We start from the raw sequence: 22,364 nt of genomic DNA on the forward strand, positions 1-22,364 counted from the left end.
AGTTGGTCAAAACAAGTCACAGAACCAGGCTTTGATTCAAGGGGATGGGAAATAGGCCTGTTTAGTAGGAGCAAAGTAACTGTAAAGATGCCTGCCAAAGGTTGCACAAACTGGGGGAGGTAAAAAAAAAATAAAAAATAAAAAATGGCCCATGATATAATTCACACTGCATCGCACTTTTCAGATGACTCAGTGGGGATCTTGTGTAGGCTACCATACGGTGAAGTCAGAAGTAAGCATTTTGGACTTCACAGAGCCTTCCCTTCCTTTTACCTCTCTCCTACAGTTTGGCCCCAAAGGCCACCTTTAAACTTGCATCCTTGCTTTTGAATCAGGAATCAGTAGTTTCTTTCAGTAGGAACATTTCAGGAAAGTACCCTCATGTAGTGACTTTTTTTGTTAGCCTACCTAATAATTATTACGATAAAGCAAATGATGATGATGATGTTAGCTTTGATTTATTGTATGTCTACTCTTGATTTTTGAGGGGGAATATGGGGAGTGGTTGTGACCAGAGCTCTGGAATAAGACTGCCTGAGTTCGAATCCTGATGCCACCGTATACTTGCTGTGTGACTCTGGAAAAGGAATTTTACCTCTCTGTGCTCTAGTTTCCTCATAGGTCAAATGACAATACTAACCATTCCTAGCTCTTACAGTTATTGAAAGAGCGAATTGAAATGAGCCCTTCACAGCATGTAGCATACTTCATGGTATATTGTGTGTACGCAATAAATGTTACTATTATTTTTTGTGGGGTTTTTTTTTTTGCCATATATTAAATCGTGAACTAAATGCTGCATAGGTATTCTCACATTTAGATCGCACAATGATTAGAAAATAGATCTCTGTGGATAGTTGTCTACCTGACCTAAAAGTTTATTTTTTTTTTTATGCCCACTATACCCATTAGGTATCATGTCAACGTGTCACTGATCGAAGGTAGTAAAATGTCTCAACTCATTCTTTCAAGCTGAAAGGTGCTAGTTTTGGAAATAGCCATGCATTTCCTTTTGGAGTGTCATCCTTCAAGCCTGCAAAAGTTGCCTTTTCTCTCTCAGTCCATCTGTCCTAGCCACCTGCTCTTTCAAAACATAGAAGCTAACACAAAACCTTAGGTGATATTAACGCACAAGCTGGATGAATTTTCCCTCTCAGTGGCTGGTACCCAAAGCAAGGGGAACTGGCCTTCAGCCTTGGCTCTGGTCAAGACCTCACAATTTAGGAATTCCAGATCTGCTCTGCATTCCTGGAGCCCCTTCCATTGTGACATGCAAGTCATCAGCCACAAGCTGCCATAGCCACACCTCTGGAGTGAGCAGGTGGGCTAGGCAGGAAAGTGTGACAGAAATGCTTCATGATCAGAAATGCTCTCAGAAAAGGGCATTGAGGTTAGACTGTCATGAATCTAGGTTTTTGATTTACAGATTGTAACAGCATTTAGGCTCAGCATACCGACAGCCTCTCCACGATGGTGGAAAGGGACAGAGGTGTCATTCAGCAATCAGAAAATGACCAATACCTATCCCTATAAATTTCAGTTTTACCCCTTGGGTCAGCTTCTACTACTCATTTTCTTCAAATGGATGCAAATTCCTTCCATCTGTCTGGGGATTTGCTCTTAACCTGAGATAATGGGAATCAGCAGTGAGCGAGGGATCTTCTGCTCTTTTCTATCCATTATCACTTCTCTGATTATTTTGGTGCCCTCGCATGTGATTCAAGGATAATCAGAGTTTGCACGTTGACTGCATTATGAATCCCCGGTTCTCAAGCTTTCCCAAGCCACCAAGGAGCATCCAGAAGTCAAGTCTGGTTTGTTTAGCGCTGAATACTGTTTTTCTAACACAATGCCTGATGCAAAATTAGTATTTGGTAAATTCTTGTTGAACTAATGAATACATTAGTCTCCTTAATTCTTAAATCTCTCACTACAGCTCTTTATTCACTTATCCATTCATTTGTTCAGCAAATACATATTCGGATTGTGCCTTGGAATTTTGCATGAGTAAAAAAAAGATGAATCAGACTGTCTCTATCTAGCTTCAAGATATTCAGAGTGTAGGATAGGAGCTAAGACTTTGTATCAGTCAGTTATTACCACAATAATGCTGTGTAATGAAACCACTCTAAAACTCAATGGCTTGAAAGGGCAATCACAGATTCTGACTCAAACATCTGAAGGTTGCCTTGGGGAGTCTGCTGATGTAGGCTGGTTTGGCCAGGCTTGTCTCCAAACTGTGGCCTAGGTCCAGCTCTGATCCCATATCTGCCACCCTACTTGGACCAGTGGGCTAGATAGGGCATTTTTCTCTCATGCCATAGGCAGAAGTGCAAAGAGGCAGTCCCACTGTAATACCCTTGGCACACGTTGTGACTGCCTATATCTCACTAACCAGCATGGCCAAGTTCAATACTAATGGATTGTAGCCTTAAATACAATTAGTATATGTGATAAAAAAAAAAATAGAGAGTTATAAATAAGCTATACAAAGAATAAGGACACGTAAAGGAAAAAATAACTATTATATATAAAGAATGTGAGGAGAATCAGAAATGGCCCTGATGGACGGATGCCGTATGTGTGTGCAGAGTGCTAGTTAGGGAAAAATAATCTAGACAGATAACAGGAAATCTGGAGTGTGCACAAGGAATAGTGAGGACAGCTGTTTTGATGAGGGCATAGGTTATAGGAAGAAAAACTAGTGAGAGAGATCAGAAGAATTGTCTTGGAGCTTAAATATCATGCTAATGGATTACATAAGACCCAGGGCAACAGAAATTAATTAGAGAGTAAGGTGAGAAAGCTAACCACAAGAAAAAGGAGTACAGAGAGCGTTGCAAGGTAGGCTTTAAACAATCTATTAGCTCCTAAGGATCTCCATAGATGTCAGGGAGAATGAACTACCAGTAGACCAAGGTGATGAATACTAGACATTACACTTTTTTCAAGTATTATTTTTTCTCAGTGAATCTTAGTAGGCATCTCAAACCTCAGACTTAATGCCGCAAGTGCAGTATTTCTCCCCTGTAAAGCGTCCTCCTGCTTTTCCATCCTGTCCCCTTGGAAATGATGCCACCATGGGAATGGTGGTGAATGGGGGAGTCCTTTAGAGTAGGGAGTCACAAAAGTCCTCTCTCCAGGGATGACATCGCCACGGAGACCCAAACAACAAGAAAGAAAAAGTGAGCACCCCCTCTCTGCCAGCCATGCAAGCTGGATGCATGATTCAACCTCCCTTGCCTCAGTTTCCTGATTGAGGGGATGATAGTACCCCTCCTTCCTCGGGTTCATATCAAGATTAAATACATTATTACTTGCAAAGTGCTTAGAACAGTACCTGGCACATCCAGTAACTCCAGTCTAGAGGTGAAGACAGATGAGCAGATACTGTTAACGTTTATTCCTGTTAATGTTTATTTTTGAGAGGGGGAAGGGCAGTGAGAGAGGGAGACACAGAATCAGAAGCAGGCCCCAGGCTCTGAGCTGTCAGCACAGAGCCCAACACAGGGCTTGAACATGAACTGCGAGATCATGACCTGAACCCAAGTGGGACGCTTAACTGACTGAGCCACCCAGGCACCGGGATGAGCAGATACTTTTAAAGCATCGTGATCTGTGCTCTGTTCCAGGTAGTTATAAGGTGGTAAGGGCAAAGAAAGGAGAATGACTAACACTGCCTGGGGCATCAGGAAAGTCTTTCTGGAGGAAATGTTAAAGCAGAAAGGAGATAAATTACTATTTGTCGGATGCTAATCCTCAATGCTAGGTGATTTCTCTTACTATTTAGAGAATTTACTTTTATAAACAACTCTGTGAGCTAGGTATGATTACACCCATTTTACAGATGAACCAGGTCACTGATCAGCTACCTTATCATGACATTATGGCAGAGTTAATATTCTAAACTAGGATACCTTGTACTAAACCCACTGCAATCTCTATTTTGCCAGTGTTGCTTTTGGTCAAGTAGGTTCTAGGATGCTATAATAGCTAACATTTATTGATTATTAATATAGGCTTGACACAGTGCTTCCTGCTTTTAATCTATTAGCTCCTTTAATCCTCGTCCAACTCTCTGAGGTAGGTATTTTTGTTTTTCTCAGATAAAGAAACTGAAGTTCAGAGACTTTAAGTAATTTCCCCAAGGTCGCACAGTAAGTATCGGAGTCGGTGTCTGAACTCCGATAATCTGATACCACAGTGTAGGAGCTTATCCTCTGTCTATGCTGACTCTTGCTCTGAGGTGAAAAGGGGCCTGGAGTTGGAGTTGTAGGACTTGATTCAGGACTCAGTTCTTCCAACTTGTCTCCCAACCTTGCGTAAGTCATGTCTTTGAATTGTATTTTTGCCACTTGTAAATGAAGCTAAAAATTCCTGTACTGCTGGCTCACAATGTCATAGAAGTCAAATGTTATGTTGACGAACAGACACACATTCAGTAAAGTGGAAGTTGTTAATTATTATTGTTGTTTGTATTTTCATCTCAGGCAGAGAATGGCGGAGGTGGCCAACAGCGACAGCCATTCCTTGAAGAAGAAATGGTAGATGCCTTCAGATACCTGGAGAATCTTCGTGAAACTTGTCCCATATAGCTTCCCCCAAATTTTGGAATTTGAATCAGTAAGTGGTAGATTCAACAAGAAAAATACAAATCAGGACATTCTGTGGGTCAGGGCCAACCAAAACTAGAACTAGTTTTCAATAGAGATAGCAGGTTCCCCAGGATCAGTGTCTGCATGCTACAGCACCCCATGGTGTGGGGACATTGTAATGCGAAAGCCTGCCTGCTAGAGAGGTTTACACCTGGATGCCCTGAGAGAGTCCCTATTCCACTCTTGCTCTCCTCCCCTGCCCTATACAAATCCACTCTCGCCCCACCGCCAAAGTAGCATTTTCAAAACGTGTATCTGACTATGCCACCCTCGTACGTAAAATTGCCCATGGCTTTCCATTTAAATTAGAATTAAATCCACACTCCTTACCATGGCCTACATACAGCTGAATAATTTAAGCCATACTAACTTCCCGAGACTCGTTTCATCCTTTTCTACTCTTCCCTCTCAACTCTCTAGCCACATAGCTTGAAACGTTTGGCTCCTTGAATTTACCAAGTTCTTCCTCAAGGACTTTTTTGCTTGCCGCTCCCTGTGCCTGGAAACCTCCCGACCCCCTTTGCCGGTCCAATTCCCATGCGTCTGTCCCTGTTTCGAATGAAGTGCCACATTTTTAGAGCTGTATCGCCTAGTCCTCAAATATAAATTAATAACTCTTTCATTATTCCACTTCACAGAACCATATTCTTTTCCATATCCCAAAACATTTAAACACTTTCAGTCATATAGTCTCTCTCTTTTTTATGGTGGTAGGAACAGTTAGCATGAGATCTACCCTCCTAATAAATTTTTATGTATACCATACAGTATTGTTAACTGTAGGCACAGCAGATGTTGTACAGGACATCTCTAGAACTTAACTATCTGTCATAGCTGAAACTTTATACCAGTTGAATAGCAATTCCCCATTTCCTCCTCCCATATATTCATTATTTATTGATTTTTGTCTGTCTCTTGACTAGACTGTAAGCCCCGTGAGTGCAGGGACCATTTTAGTCTCGCTAATTGTTGTGTCCCCATTCCTGGTGCATAGTATTTCATGAAGGAGAGATGATAGGAAGAAGGGAAGGAGGAAGGGCTCTCTGAGTCTAATTTTTTTTTTAATGATTATTTATTTTTAAAAGAGAGAGAAAGAGCACAAGCAGGGGAGGGGCAGTGAGAGAAGGAAACACAGAATCCAAACAGGCTCCAGACTCTGAGCTGTCAGCACAGAGCCCGCCGCAGGGCTCAAACCCACAAACTGGAAGATCATGACCTGAGCCGAAGTTGGATGCTCAACCGACTGAGCCACCCAGGCGCCTCAGGGCTCTCTGAATTTAAATATTGTTTTTCCTTGTCCATCTGTAGACCAGAGCCTCAGTAAACAAACAAACAAACAAACAAACAAACAAATTATAGATCTGTGATATACAGTGCCCAGAGCTGGGAAGAGGGACTTCCAACAGATTTTGCTGGAAGCCTCTCTAGCATGACATGGAGTACAGCTGGACCTTCAGGAGACACAGGGAGCCTGCAGAGTCCCAGTCTTGCTGAGTCTGCAGATTATCATACAATAGTCATCAAATATAGCTTGGTAAGTAGGTCAGGAGTGGGGGACGTCCTCTGCCTCTCTGAGATACATCTGGGCTAGGTCTTGGGAGTTCTGTTTGCGGGAGCTCCTAAGGACAGCAAGAGAAGCAGTGAAAGGGGGCCGTGGAGTCAGGAGTCAGACCAGTGAGACCTCTACTGTCACGAAATGTGCATGAAACCTGGCAGTCTTGGGGTTTCACCCCAGATCATCAACCAAACTAGCTCTTGCCCCTGGGTGTGATAGAGACATTGTATCATTCCCATTTTAGAGATGAAGATGTTGGAAGAGATAAGTAACTTGCCCAAGGCATCCAAGCTAGCAAGCGGGAGAGCTGGGTTTGGAACCCTAGTTTGTCCTCTGAAGATTGTTAAATAATATCACTTAAAAATCAAAAACAACCATGCTTCAACAAATGTAAACATATAGACTGTGAGACTCTATCTGCTCTCTTTCTCCTATGCTCAAGGTCACACAGGTATTAAATGGCAGAGGCAGAGCTGAAATTCAAAACCAATGTTGTCTTATGCAAGGATTGTGCTTTTAATATTCATTCATTCATTCATTCATTCAACAAAACATCAGTGATGGCCTAACACATACCAGGTAGCAGGGACCAAGATTGGCAGGATTTCTGCCTTCATGGTAACTATAATGTAGCAGGGAAGACAAATATTAAATAACTCTCCTGCAAAGTGGTTGTTATCATCCCTGTTACAAAAGTATGGGAACTCTTAGCCTTTACACTATGCTGTGTTGTTGGAGGAGGTCATCCTGAGGACATGCCCAGCAGTTGACCATGACGAGCCGATCTGGGGCAATCAGAGACTCGTCACCTCCTCCCCAGCCCATGAAATATACATTCTGCCCACTATTCCCTTAGCCAAAATTCTCTCAAGGATGCAACCTTCAGAGAACAATGGCTTGTTGAGATCATGTGATGGTATATGCGACTGAACGCAGTTAGGGCCTCCATAGAAACTTTTAAGATTCTGGCAGGCGGGTGAGGAAATTCACTTATTTTTGTGGCATCACGAGGCAAGCCTCAAATTTGAGTTCCCTTGCTTATTAACACTGCCAGCTACCAATCTGGATCTTTCTTCAGTCTCTCCTCACCCTCTGCATACGGGGGCCAATTTTGAATTTCTACCCAAGGAAGTTGGAAAGACTTTATTACGTATCAGTTGCCCAGCCTATATGAGGCCACACATTTTCCATGTATTCTCAATTCTACCCATGTGAAGCGGGGGGTTAAAACCCCCCACTTCACAGGCGGTTGTGAGAATTACATGAAAAAAAATGTATCGTATGCCTTCCTCAGACTAGGCACTCAGATGATGTTGTAGAAACAGTCACTCTATGCTGACATCACCTTCACCAATTCAAATGTAATCGTAAAAATAATGTGCTGCAGAAAAGGGAAATGACCTAGGATTCTATAGCAGAGAATAAAGTTTATTCTTTTCATTAGTAATAGACATTCTAATGCACCAGGTTAGAAGTTCAGCTTGAAAAAAATATAGATTATATACTGCAAGGTGTTTGTTGCTGTGGTTGTTTTGTTTTGTTTTGTTTTGTTTTGTTTTCCAAGTAGGCTCCCAGAGAGAAAAGATTCCAGACAAGAGGTGCCAACGAGACCTGGAAAGAGGATTCTGATAATACACCAATAGTAAGATTTGTAACAAACGAGACCCAAAGCAATATCACCCATTAATGTGTGTTAATGATGAAAGATGACACACATAACAAAGGAGGAAGGGAACACGAATAGGTTAAATGATTAAGTAGGCAATGAGACACAGAGACTGGGCATAAGCAAATGAATGATGGGGGTGAATTAAGACAAGGGGATGTGAAAAAGAAAATGCAAGAGGAAGGAGGAAAGAGACGGAGACTCTCAGTGAGGATTGGGAGGTTTTCGACTGAATGGTGCAAGAAGGGTAGGAATTGACTGCAGTAAATCACAGAACAAGAAGGGGTTGATTTAGAGGACCGAGGACAGAGGAAGCGGGAGGTAGTGAAAGGTATGAGCTGGAGAAAAAAGATAATAAATTTGAGAATTGTTAAGGGAAAGAGTCAGAGAAGTGCTGGGTTGAAGCAGAAATCAGTCAAACAAATGCAAGCAGAAATGAAGAAAGACAACGGTGATTAAAATATTCTTTCATTTTTCACGAAAGAGAAGTTAGAGACAATGGTAAAAGTTTGCTCTAAATGAGATATAGTGGAAATGTTCTGAAAAGGGAAATGAGAAATGGAAGGTCGGAAGCAAAGAGACAGAGAAGTAACAGAAGGACCAAATAAATAAGACGTGTGTAGTGGAAACAAGCTACTGTTACTGGAGGACCTACTATGTGCCCGAGAGCCCTGGGGGCTTCCATTGATACCTGCTGGCTCATTCAACCTTCCCATGACCCCAACATTAAGGCTCACAGAGGTAAATCATTAGAAATTAGCCGGAGAGTAAGTGGTCTACAAAAGAATTTGAACTTACACCAAAGAGAGGTATCTGCGTTGAAGAAGCAGCAGTGATAAGCATATTTACCATGATCTATTTTGGAGACAAGAACAATAGAAGGGAAAGATACAAGATTGACCTTAATCTTGTAAGTGACCCTATACCAACTGATGGAGCTGGGCTCTGTTCAAGGGGCTGGCGGAGCTGCAACCAAGAGTGTCTGGGGGAAGTGGTGAGAGGATAGGAAAGGAAACAACATGCCAGGTGATGAGTGGAGTCAACGTGCTGCAGCGAGAAGGCAGGACTAAAGGGACAGAGTGAGTTACAGAGACGGCCATGATTGAAGCGAGAGAAAACAAATGGTGGAGATTTGTGGGTTCCAAGAGGATGGATGGGAGATGGAGCTTAGATAGAGCAGAGATGAAGCGGGAGATAGCAAACTCCTCCTGAGCTGGAGTCTGTGTCCTAGAGATCACCTCAAGGCTTAAGGAAGAAAGACGTAAAGTAAAAAAAAAAAAAAATATTCTTGAATCATGGAAAGCTGGGAGAGAAGGAAGGAAGGAAAGGAAGCAGGGAGGGAGGGAGGGAAGATAATGTACTCATTGTAGAAAGCCAGAAGGATGGTTTGTTTTCTTAACTGCAGAGTTAAGGCTAGTGCCTACTACAATACCTGTGTGAGAGTAAAAAGTCAGTAAGTACCTGATCATTCACTGACAAAGTACTTGTTTTACATCTCTACTTTATATTAGTGCTAGCTCAGGCTAGTTTAGACTGGGTGGTTAGTCATCTTAGGAAAAGTGTTTTACTAGCTGACACTTACAGGTTAGTGAAAGGTAACAAGGTGAAGTCTGGAGGGAGATCTCTCCGGGCAGAGGGAAGAGCCTGTGTGAAAACACTGGGGCAGCAAGGAACTTGGAACCTTCTGGGAATAGAAAAGAGACACATAAGGCTAGAACAGAGTGGCGGTGGTGAGGATCTTGTTACATGGGGCTGAAGAGGAAAATAGTGAATGCGATGATGTCAAATGCTTAGATTCACTTAGAACATTATGGAGAACCTAATATAAGCTAGACATTTTTCATACATGTGATCTCATTTAATTCCCACGCTCCTGAAAAGTGGTACTGCTTTCCTTATTTTGCATGTGAGAAAATGAAAGATCGAGTAGGGGCACTTATTAACTGACTTGACCCAGGAGATAAATAGCAAAGATGATATCCAGACCAAAGCCTGTCTGCCACCCCAGTCCCTGCTTTTCCAACTATGCTAAGCTGCCTCGGTCAGGTGGTATGGATATAAGAAAGAAAGAAAGAAAGAAAGAAAGAAAGGGAATAGAGTATGGGGTAGGAGGAGGAGAAAAGGAAAAATTGTGCTGTGGTAGGATGTCAGGGAGTGAGAAGTCAGACCTGAGTTTTACCACTTGATAACTACAGGATCAAAGTCAAGTTCCTTAGCTACCCTGAGCCTCAAACTCGCCATCTATTAAATGGGGATAACAAGATTAACTCCAGATATCGCTGGGATGACACATCAAAGCAGCAGTTATAATTTATTGAGCACCTAGAATGTTAAGCACTTTGCATAATTATTTCCCAAGCCTCACCACCACCAGAAGGCAGGAATTGTCATCGTTCACTGATACACCACACAAAGTTGTGAAGTCGCAGTTTGTGTTCAGAAATACGAGTTCTTTTCCTGTGGTTATTCCAGATTCGACACTACCTACTAGATAAAGTTGGTCCTCTTGAAGACGAACAGCAAACTCCTTGCCTGCCTTTTCTGTCTTGTCTTCAATTACTCCCTCTCCCCCCTTCACCGAACTTCCCCCTTTTCCTTTTGTAAGCTCTGCCCTCTCTGCCCTCCATCTGTTTCCAATTTCTGTGTTCTCAGCCAGGTGTCTTAGTTGCAAGCAACAGATACCAATTCTGGATAATTTAAGCAGAAACAGAATTCAGTACAGTGATATTGGATTACTTAGAATCTCCAGGAGGGCGCGGGATCGGGGCATAGAGTCCATGAAGTCAAGAGCACCGATCCAAATCACAGCACAGAACTGGTTGGTGGAGACACTATTCCTGAAGTTGCTGTCAGGCATAAATAGGGCAATTCACACTGTTGACATCAGTGACACCGTGCTCCAAGCCAGTGCTGTTAAAACCATTCCCTCTAGCAATCAAATCTGGATGTAACCGAACCAAGTAGTGCCACTTTGGTACCCAAGGGGATTCTGCCTGATTCCAGCTTCCTTTCCAGCCTCTGGGAGGGGTGAATCTGATTGGTGAGTTCTGAGTCACATGCCCAAGTCCTAGCTGCTGTGGAGGCTGAGAAGGTATCTGGAAATTTCAGCCTCTTCATGGGACGTGGGCTGTGCCTCAGAGAGCGAAGCACCCTCTGGCACAGGAGAGGGATTCGTTCAGATGCCAAACAGTTGCAAAAATGCCAAATGCCAGCTTTAACCCAGGATGTCTACCCCCCCCCCCCCCCCCCCCCGCTTCGAGTCCTTCATGTTTCAACTCCAGTGCCTCCTCCTCTGGGAAGCTTTCTTTGATTTCTCCAAGCCTAAGTTTCAAAACACCTCATAAAAAGACACATGTCTTCGTGCCTGCCTGGTACCTGAGATATTTCTGTGCTCATCTCATCCCCACACCTTGCACCCCCATCATTATAAACTCTTCAAGGGCAGGAGCTGTGTTTATCCCTCTCTGCATCCCCATACAGTGCCTGGGAGGAGCCCTGGGCATTGGGTGGTGAATGAATGAATGGTAGCGTTGGTCGCATTCGACAGGCCTTTGTACCAGAGGTCCACGAAGGACTTGCACAGACTCTGCCTTACATAAGGGAGCCCTTTTTTCCTGGTGTGCACTTCTATAAATGGACTATGTCAGCATATTTGAAGAAAGGGGCATAGAGAATCAGAAAGCCCCATTGCAGAGGATAGTGGCGGATTGTAAGGGTACAAAGGAGAGACTGAGGGAGGCAGGACGACATATTTTGGAGGAGTAAATGAACTGGAGCAGGCATTAGAGAGGCAGGAGATGGTTTAGAATCAGAGGACTTGAAAGGCCAGATTCCACCTCCCCCCCACCTTGGGTTCACAAGATTAGTAAACTGAGACAGGAGAAACCTATCTTACAAACCTCAGAGCTGAAACAGACCTAAACACACACATGCAGATGTGCCTTTCGCATCTTCGATAGGTGGGTTTTTCCAAGGTCACTGAGGACAGTATGACTTAATAGAAACAGCGAAGGCTTTGGAGCCTGCAGTTTAGATCTCAGCTTTTTTTTGCTCACCAGATGTGTGACCTTGGGAAGTCCCTTCACCTCCCTGACCTCCTGATCTCAGTTTCTTCATCTGAAAAATGGGAATCATAATACCCATCTCCACGGAGTATGGTTACGTATAAAAGCTAACATATATACTTGCCTAGCATTTGGAGTGCTTAACCAGCAGTATTACGTCCAAGGTCACAACATAGGTTTGATTTCTCCTTCTTTTCAGTCTTCTGCCTTTATCCAAAGTCATAACAGAGTAAATAAAATGTGACGGTAGAGGGGAAAGGGCAATGCGTGTGAAGAGTTAAAGACAGAAAAGGAGAGAAGAGGCAAAGAGGGAAGACAAGTTCGCGCACAGACACTCCACAAAAAAGTGCAGATGGGTGAAGCAATAGAGAGAGATGGGAGATGTCTCACAAAGTATAGGGAGGAAGCATTTATATGATTAAAGTCAAGAAGAGGAGGAATGACATGAGTAGAGATGAAAGAGAAAACAGAGAGGAGAGGTGAGGAGAAGTAAGGGGAGTGGGGAAGGGGGGCTGCCCAAGCACTAGATCCCCCAGGATGCCAGCGATGGCTCTCCCGAAAGGATCTGAGGTCATGTGGGTCACGGAGAATCAGCCCAAGGCCAAAGGGCACAGGGCCCTCAGACACAGGGCCTAGGTTTCCAGCTCAACTTGAATCTGGAAGGACTGGGGTGGGGGAAAGAACTGGTGAACAGACCCCTCCTCTGGGAATGGGGGAGAGGACGTAGGAGCCCATGGGAGCCAGAAGCAGACAGAGTAGCAGGTCTCTCTACCTCATACCCTTTTCAGGAATTTCACGCAGAGAACAGAAGCAGCCAAGTAGAGCTGCTCCAAGCTCGGAGTAGGGATCCAAAACACAAGCGCGAGAGTGGGCGGGCTTGCAGGGCGGGCGGCAGCTTAGGGGGCCAGAGCTTCCAGGCCCGAGTCAATTTGGGGGCTAGAGGGTGGGGTATGACACCCCTCCGTCTACAAGCATTTAATGCAACCCCGGAAGCCTGGGTGGAGGAGAGAGGTGGGATCCTGGTGTCTGGAGACTGAATACGCGAGTTGCGGGAAAGAGGGTGAGTAGGGGGGCTCAATTATTTCAGGGACTAGAAGAGGGTCCAGGACTTGTTACTGGGCTCCTGGGGAGACAAAGTTAAGTCTTGGCCATCAAGAGGCGCCCCCTACCCCCTAGAGGGAGGGGCTTGGAGCCAGGCTGGGCCGAGGCGCGCCCCCAGGTGCAGCCCGAGGGTTGAGCCAGGGGTGGGGGTGAGGCTGGGCGAGCTGGGCTGAGCCGGGAGGAATTAGAGGAGGCGCGAGGGGTCCTTAAGTGTCAAGAATCTGGAGAGGGGTGGTGTGACTAAAGACCATCGTGAGGGTGGCATTGGGGGATCCTGGGAAAGGAGAGGGGGCGACTGGGATTTGCACGAGGCCGGGCGGGGCCTCCGGAACGCTCGGGGTCTGCTGGGGGGAGCCAGGAAGGGAGGGGGGGCGGGCGGCGGGGCCCGGGGAGGCGGCGCGGGGGGGCGGTCCAGGGCCGATCGGGAGGCGGAGCCGGGAGCTGGGGGCTGCTGGCGCGCGGCTCCCACGGCTCCTTAGCTCCGGCGTCCTGGTTAGCTCCGGCGTCCGCCGCCGCCGCCGCCGCTTCCTCCGCTTCCTCCTTCTTCGCCGCCGCCGCCGCCGCCGCCGCTCGCAGCACCGCAGCCCCTCCCGCCATGGCGGCCGCCGGCGCCCGGCGCAGCCCCGGCTCCGGCTCGGGGCTCCGGGGGCGGCTGAGGCTCGGCTTCCACCCGGCGCCGCCGCCGCCGCTGCTGCTGCTGTTCCTGTTCCTGCTGCCGCCGCGGCCGCTGCTGGCCGGCGCCACCGCCGCCGCCTCGCGGGAGCCCGACAGCCCGTGCCGGCTCAAGACCGTCACGGTGTCCACGCTGCCCGCCCTGCGGGAGAGCGACATCGGCTGGAGCGGCGCCCGCGCAGGGGCCGGGACCGGGGCCGGGACCGGGACCGGGACCGGGGCCGCCGCCGCCGCCGCCGCCGCCGCCGCCGCGTCCTCGGGCTCCGCCGGCTCCGCGGGCACCGCCGCCGAGTCGCGCCTCCTGCTCTTTGTGCGTAACGAGCTGCCGGGGCGCATCGCCGTGCAAGACGACCTGGACAACACCGAGCTGCCCTTCTTCACCCTGGGTAAGGCTGGGCGCCGGCACGCGCGGGATCCCGAGGAGCCCCGAGCCCCTAAGTGAAGCCGGACGGGTGGGGGCGCCCTGGGGATCCCCGCCCCGGGCTGCCCCGAGCGGGGTTGGGAGAGGGCGGCCGCGGGGCCCGGAGGACGTACAGGTGGTTGGAGAGCAGGACGGGCAGGAGGTCCCCGAGATCGCGTGGCGGGAGCTCGGGGGCGTGCCGACACTCCCGCAGTGGGGACCTGTGTCCCCCGCTCTCTCAGCCCGGGCGTTGAGCTCTGCCGCGATCCATCCCCGACGCCGGAGAACCCAGATGGCTGAGTGTGTTGGAGCTGGGGACCCGGGTCGTCCAGCCGCTCGCCGCTCCTCCGGGCACTGTCCCTGGCCGCTCGCGGTTACCGCCCCCTCACTCTCACCTCGGAGTTGGAGGCGAGGCTCTTCCAGATAGATTTTCTCGAGAATCGGAGCAGAGAAGCTCCGTGTGGGATCACCCAACCCGCGTAAACTCGGTCTCCGTGTGGGTTGTGTGACCTTGGCCAAGTCGCTTCCCCTCCCTGGGCCTCAGTTTTGGCCATCTGTGAAATGGGGCAGGGGAGGGTTGAGTGATTTCTGAGGTCGCCGCGTCCAGGTTCTCTGATTCTCCCCCCACCGTCCTTGTCGCAGTCGCATTTCTATCCCCCTTCCAGGGGACAGCAGGTCGGTCCTCACGGCGCACTCGCTGGACCAATAATAACAACTCAAAGGCCAGAAAACGGCAGGGAAGGGAAAAAGGGTGGGGGTGGGGTGGGGGCTCAAATGGAAAAGTTAATCGGAAAGTTCGCCAGCAGCTCGCTGCCTGCTGGTTCCCAGCGCCAATCCCGGAGGAGTCGGCCCTTCCGAGGAGCTGCGGGAAGCGCGGCTGATTTCCCACCCGGGTAATTGATAGCTTAATTATCTCGGAGAGCGTTTACAAAAACGTTCCCCCTTAGCTCTCCCGCGCTCGCGGATCGCTCGCTCTCCTCCCCTTTCGGGGGCGCGGGGCGCGATTGGCTGTCGGAGTCTGGCCAACGACAGCGCCTGGAAGGCGCCGGGGGCTCGCCGGGAGACTCCCGAGCCCTTCTTCCCCGGATCCGTGCCTTCTCGGGATCCGGCTCGGCCCTGGCGTCTCGCCGGTGAAGCGCTTTCGGGATCCCAGCTTGAACCTCCGAGGTTAACTCTTCGCTTGCCCGAGAAGCCCTAAAGACGAATCCGGAGACTAGAATCCTCTCTCCTGGGAGCCATAATATTTTAAAATGTGTTTTTGTGACCCCCGCCCCCCTTCCCTTTCACGCTGGCCGCCTCTGGAGATTTGAGGGAATGCCAGGCCCGCTCGCGGTCGGTGCTCCAGCCTCGGGCGTCTGGCCCGGGGGCTCTCCCCAGCTGGCTGTAACCTGAGCTTTGCTGAGCTTTCTGGGAGGCGCGGCGGGAGTGCGCCTTGCAGGTTCCCTGGGGACTTCCCGCGGCGGCGCGTCTAGCGTGCGACACACACACACACACACACACACACACTCACTCACTCAAGAATACACACACCGACACACACATGCACACACACCAGTAGCTCTTCCCACGTGCACCTGTGGGCCTGTCCATTTCAAAGGAAGGGGTGAGGGTGGAGATAGGGGTTCTTAGGGCGAAAAGCTAACCCAGGGCTCAGGGCTGACTCCTGCCGCCTCCTCGCAGGGAAGGGTCCTTCTAGCGACCCGAAGGGTGTGCCTTCAGCACCACTTACAGGTTCACATTTCTTCCATCCTCGTGATCTCTCTACTCTAGGGTGCCCTGAGAGGTCATGAGTGGGAGGCTTCCTAAATGGCTGTTCAAGTAAGTTCGTAGAGGGGGACGTTCTAGGGTATGGCATGACTTGGAAGCAAAGACCCCAGAGCATTCCAGTTCCCCAAGGATGTGGAGGACCCGGTCCAGCCAGCTATCGGAGTCCCCGAAGAATTCCGGAAGCTGGCAATCTCTGCCTTTTGAAACTTAGGCTTTCAAGAGGGAGTGGGTGCCTGGGAGCTGGGGCAAGCTGAGTGAGGAGCTGCGTGGGGAGCTGGAAGTCTTGAATCCCCCAGGACCCCAGCATCGGCTGGAGAGTCTCCAGGCGCCCTCCGCTTGGAGCCTTCCGCCTTCTCTGACGCAAGGCAGCTGAGCCGGGCGGCTGGGGACCGCCTGCTGAGGAGTGGGGGGTTGCTGTCCTTCTCGGCAGCTCTGAGCCCTTAGGATGCATGTGGGGAATTGTGTCTTGCCTCCTTCTTCTCCCCCCAGCGCCCTGGACTGGCAGCTCAGGCGCTCCCTCCGGGGGATTTGGCTAGCGAGGTAGTCACCAGATGGCCGAGTGTAGCAGGAGCTGTGTAGGGAGACGTGGGTTTTTTATTTGTGTTGGTCTTCCACTGTTTGCATGTAAACATGGAGTGCACAATGAGCTCTGGGAGGGCCAGGCTGGCTGGAAACGAGGGCCGGTGTGGGTGCATGTGTGTGTGTGTCTGGGGGTGGGGGGCACTGAGTCATTTATGGCCTTATCTTCCCTAAGGTCCCAAGGTAGCTCCATCCCATCATTTCATCCCCAGACCTTTCAAACATCCTCGCTTAGTGTTTTGTCTCTGGTGTGCTGGGCGAGTCTTTCACCACTTCCTGGACAGTTCGAGGGATTTGGAGACGATATACGCCACAATTGCCTACGCAGTCAGCAAATGCCAAATCCTGCCAATAGTGGGGTGTGTGGAGCCACCACTAGGGGGTGGTAGTGTCCGCAGAAGCCCTCGGGCCATGCTTTGGGTTGTGGGCTCAGAGTTGGTGGTGGGAAAATGTCCTTGGCGTTAAAGGGGGCGAACAAACAAATGAAAGGTGCAGTTCCCATCTTACTGATAGTTGGTGGACCTCAGGGTGCATGCATTGCCTACCATCCCCAGTCACCAAAGTCCCCTGCATATCTGGCCCTGTCTCCCTCCGTTCTGCTTCTCTTGTTCCAGTTATTGGCTCTATTATCGGTAATGCCTCTCCATAGCTCTTCTCTCCCATCATGTTCTAGTCTGCTTTATATAGATGGAAGTTTGCCTCAGACTTGAAGTTTCCCCCCAATTTTCAGTGTCTGGGCCTCTTCTTTAGAATCTGATTATATAAGTCACTGGCACTGACAGAGTGAATTTCCTTGAAAGTGATCGAGAAATAGCAAATAGTTATTGAATCCTTAATGAGGTGCTAAGAACTTCACGTTTACCGTTTATTTTTAATCCACATAAAACATATGAAGTCAGCATTGCAGTTATTACCATTTCACGGATCAGGAAGCATTTTTGGAGAGGTCAGGTATCTAGTCCAAGGTCGCAGTGCGGGTAAATGGCAGACCTGGAACCAGAATCTCATTCTACCAGACACCTACCTTCTTGGTAGTTGTGTATTGGCAAAGATGTGTTCAGGGGTTGGTTACATTTATGGAGGGCCTGGGGCAGGGTCTTGGAGAGAAATACACCAATCATCAACATGACAGCAACATTTCTCAGAGGAACTTCAGCTACACTAGGGTGCCAAAGTATGAGAGTTTGAAAGTAAGGCATGACCTTTGATGACCCTGCCAGCTCAAAGTTCCATGATTCATGGGATATCAGAGGGCATTCTATTTAATGGTGCCAATGAGTGACGGAGATTACACGTTCTATAACATCGGGGAGGGAACACATCTCTGTAGATTCAGAGAAGCCTGGGGAAACTTCCAGAAAGGGGAAAAAAAAATGCATGAGGCCTTTGTGGGGGGAGAGGTTGGAGGAGAAGTTGGAAGCTTCCATGCAGCTTGGGAGCTTAGTGTTGGTTAAGATCTGGAAATCTCAGCTGTGGCCCACTGTGACCTTGAACAAGTCATTTATCCCCAGAGCTTCAGTGCTTTGTGTGGTAATATGAGTGGGTAGAGAAGCCCTAAAATAATCCTTCAGTGTAGAGACGCTATGAACTTGAAGTGCCCTGATGCACTCTGTTACTCTGACTAGCTCATCTGGCTTCTCACTGTCTCCTTTCTTTTGCTGGTAACACAGGGTGTTGGGAAGGACTGATTGAAAAGAAAAGAATTTAAACAGGAGCAAGTGCCGTGCAGGGCTTCAGAGGTGAACTTGCACATCACTCAGTCCTCATTTGCCCCCAGGCAGCCCTGGAGTCCGCTTGTGGATTTAGCTTTCATGCCCACAGGTAGGGAAATGGCATCCTTCTTCCTGGACCTGACAGTAGCTGGACTGGGCTGTTTACCATCAGCCTTGATTCAGCAAAAGGGGGAAAAAGATAAAATTGAGGAAGCCCTCGTTATCAACATTTCTTACTAAGCTGCCTTGGTATAGCAATAGCATAGCTGAGGAGTGTACTCTCTATTTGGGGGAGGGTACGTAGAAAGGAAAGCCTGTCCGTCAGTATGTCTGAATGTACCTGTATGAGTACGTCTGGCAAGTGTCCTGAAGTTCTGCCCCAAAAGGATGCTCTTTGCAGGAAGCTGATTGGCCTGGTCTGCAAAGATTCATGAAAACAGAGACAAAAATGGATACCAAAAGAGAAAAGCCTCTGGAAGGAATTAGGACCCAGGCACCAAATCAGAAAGGTTGCTAGAAGCAGAGAATTTAGCCTAACAAGGACAGTTCACAAAGGGCCGGAGGAACTTGCTTCACATGTCAACAGGGAATGAGGAACGTGCTTTTTTTCTGTGCAAGGAGCAAATACTAGGGGGCTGGTTCCCAGGAAGCTGTCCAGAACTCAGCATCCTGACCTCTAATGATTATAGGATCCATATTGAAGAAAGCCTGTAAGCAGACACTATACAGCTATCTGGCAGGCATTTGGACACAGAACCGAAGTCCTAGGAGACAATGAGACTATCTGCCCTTTTTGGTTTCCAGCTTAATTCTGAAGGTTGATGCCAGTTATTAATAGGGAGAAAAAAACATACAAATAGTAGTAATCTGGGTCTTCTGTAGGGATTTCTGTCCACAGACTACTCATTAAAATCAGTTCCAGTGTTCTTTTCCTTATGGGTCAGAGAGAGAAATTCTGGGGTGGACAAGATGACGAATGTGATATCTTCCAACAAAGCTAGGTTTAAAAATACATATGTTCCTTTCTCAATTGGGCACCAGGTCCTTAGCACCAAATAAAGTATTGGAGTAGTACCACACTCCAGGCCCCATCCTGCTGTGATGGTCCAGCTTCCTGGGATATTGTAAATGAGGGTCGCAGTTAGGGGCGTGTTCGGTGGGCTCTGATCTGAATCTTCTTCCTCTTTCCACTTGCTTCCCTCCCCCATCCCCAGCCTTTTACCAGCTTGAATATGATGAAATATATTTAATAATCAGGGCAGATAGAGATGTATTATCTGCCCTCAGAACGTACCAAGTTCCTGAGAAGGCAGTGGGTCAGGGAGAGAGGTGGATTCGCTTCAGCTGTGTTACAGAGGCTCAAGTCCAGTCAGGGCCAGCCAGATTTGCTGTTTCGGGGGGTCAGTGACACCAACTGAGATAGCACCACTCTGTAGGCTTTGGTGTGACCCACAGCTTGATAGGTTTCCTGAACTGGGCCCTCAGGCTGCAAGAGTATTCTGTAATTTTAATTTCTAGCAAGTTCGGCAGGTTTGAAATGGCCTCTGGCAAGCAAAATCTGTTTCTCACGTCCTTGCTTTGCTGTAAATTAGGCCTTGGCTGCCATAGGACAGTGTGAACACATGTGCTTCAGGGAGAGAAGGGTGGAGAGTGACAGTGACGTCCTTGGGTGAATTCATGAAAACTTTTAGCATGACAGTCAATGCTCATGGGCTCAGAGTACACAGAGTTTTATATGGTAACATGGGCATTCAGACTGGGGAAGAAACCTTCTTGAGGACTAGCAGTTCAGACTTAAACCCAGTGGTCTTGGGTCCCACTCTGTGTTTCTTTCCATCACACTGGACCTTGAACACATGACTGTGTGTTTAAATATGTCTCAGTGTCTGAAACTCAGTTGAACAAACTCTCCTCCCTGCAAAAGAAACCCCCCAAAACAAAAAACCACAAAAAAACCACACACACAAAATGCCCGAAAAACCAAAATCTAGGGAGAAAAATATCCCTAGGGAAACTGAATTTGTTCTCCTGCCCAAGTATCCAGCTGGTTGGCTCCAATCTCTCCCGAGAACCAGAGCTGATAGGTTTTGTTCTGGGGGAGGAGGAAGCCTCATTGCTTTTTACTCTAGCTGCTTTTCGGGGTGAGCAGAAGCAGCCTGCTCTTTTCCAGGAAAGGGAAGAAAGTTGTATTTAACCTTGCGGTAGAGCAGCATTACGGGGTTGCTTCCTTTACAGAGCTCATGCTTTCCCAAGTTCTCTCACTGACCAGCTAGTGGCAACAGAAGATTAACTATAACGAGAGAGAGAGAGCGAGCTGGTGTCTCTCCTTTCTGGGAGAGCTTGCAGACTTTCTGCCCTGGAAGGAGGCAGACAGCAGTGCTTGGAGGGACAGGATCTGTTCTCCCTTGCCAGCGCTCTCCTTCCTCTGGCTCTTTGCTGCTGTCTGTAGTTCTCCTGGACAACAGTCCCCATAAAGACGTCCCTTTGGATGGGAAAGGGGGATGGATGGGGACTACACAATGTAAGATCCAGGACTGAAACCTTTGTAGCTTCCCTACCGGTGTGCTAGAACATGCAAGCAGTCCAGTCTGTGAGTGAAGCATCGACGGGGTTGCTGTGTGGTGTAAACTCTTAGGGTTTTCACCTGAAGAGAAACCGTTTCTCCATCCCCATTGTCAAAGGGGGAGGCTCACACCTCAAGGCTTCTCTCCACTACAATTTTAGAAGTCAGCCCCATGGTCACTTTGCCTCTAATCTACCCTCTGTACTTGCCGACAGCGTGACTGCATTGAAAGCCCAAATCTGATCGTGGTTGTTCTCTTCTAAAGCACTTCACTCGGGGTGCCTGGGTGGCTCAGTCGGTTAAGCGTCCGACTTCAGCTCAGCTCATGATCTCGCAGTCCGTGAGTTTGAGCCCCGCGTCGGGGTCTGTGCTGACAGCTCGGAGCCTGGAGCCTGCTTCCGATTCTGTGTCTCCCTAGCTCTCTGCCCCTCCCCCATTCATGCTCTGCCTCTTTCTGTCTCAAAAATAAATAAACGTTAAAAAAAAATTAAAAAAAAAATAAAGCACTTCACTGCTTCCCCACAGTTCTTAGTATGAAGTTCAAGCTCCTTATTGTGGTATAAGGTCTGTGATCTGACTCTGTCCAGAGTGCCCTATGGTAAGAACCCTCCCTTCTTGTTTTGTGACTCCCCCCCTGGGAAAATTCCTTCTTACCTTTGAGACTGAATTTAAATATCACCACATCTTTGCAGCCTCTCTTGACCTCACACTGGAGCCTTAACGCCCACTATCAATATAAAAGAGTAGTATAGGGGTGCCTGGGTGGCTCAGTCAGTTAGGCATCCGACTTTGGCTCAGGTCTTGATCTTGTGGTCTGTGGGTTCGATCCCCGTGTTGGGCTCTGTCTCGCTCTTGCAAAAATAAATACATAAACAAATAAACATTAGAAAAGAGTACTATAATTATGACTAGTCCCTTAACTATTGAGCACCTATACTGTGCTAGGCACTGTTGCAGGTGCTTACGATACAACAGAGAACAAAAGACAGAGCACTCTTATATTCAGAGAGCTCATATAGAGAAGTGAGCCAGTGAGGGTGTGGGTGGGTGTGTGGCGAGGAGAGGGCGCTAATGATGCACATAATAAATAAAATTAGGTAGTATGTGAGAAGGTGATAAATTCTATGAACAAAAGGAAATTAAGTAAAAGGGAAATTTTGGAGATGAGGAGATGGGTTTTCATGTTACATAGAGCAGAGAGAGAGGAGCTCATTGAGAATGTAGGATTAGAACCAAGACTTGAAGTTGGTGAAGGAGTTGGCCAAGCAGTGATCTACGAAGGGAACATTCCAGGCAGAGAACTGTTCCAGCAGAGACCTGACTGGGGAGCATGCCTGGGATGCCCAAGGCTTAGCAAGAAGGCCGGTGCATCCAGAGTGGAGTGAGCAAAGGAGGACAGGACAGGAGAGGAAGTAGAGAGCCAGGCAGGATTTTAAGCAAAAGAGCATCAACATCTGATGTACGCTTGGTAAGAATTACTTAGGCTTCTGTGTACAGGAGCAGAGACAGAAGCCGGAAGGCCTGTAGGAGTCTGTTCAGGTGAGGCATGATGGTGGTCTAGAATGGGCATCCGTACTGGGCAAAACTGGAGAGGTGTTGGAATTGCACTCATCAGTCTTAACATCTGAGC

At 48.2% G+C, this 22,364-nt stretch overlaps 1 protein-coding gene across 3 annotated transcripts in view; it reads left to right on the forward strand.

Annotated features, from left to right (window-relative positions):
• The first annotated feature begins 13,636 nt into the window (after positions 1-13,636).
• The window catches only part of ASTN2 (astrotactin 2), an 876,392-nt gene continuing 867,664 nt past the window's right edge, over positions 13,637-22,364 (forward strand). For all 3 annotated transcript variants that reach the window (XM_047831063.1, XM_047831064.1, XM_047831066.1), the window contains exon 1: positions 13,637-14,099. In XM_047831063.1, the coding sequence (XP_047687019.1) occupies positions 13,637-14,099 (463 nt within the window). The remainder of the gene's footprint in view (positions 14,100-22,364) is intronic.

The sequence above is a fragment of the Prionailurus viverrinus genome, chromosome D4 (genome assembly GCF_022837055.1).
Source record: "Prionailurus viverrinus isolate Anna chromosome D4, UM_Priviv_1.0, whole genome shotgun sequence".
In the NCBI taxonomy this organism is placed as follows: domain Eukaryota; kingdom Metazoa; phylum Chordata; class Mammalia; order Carnivora; family Felidae; genus Prionailurus; species Prionailurus viverrinus.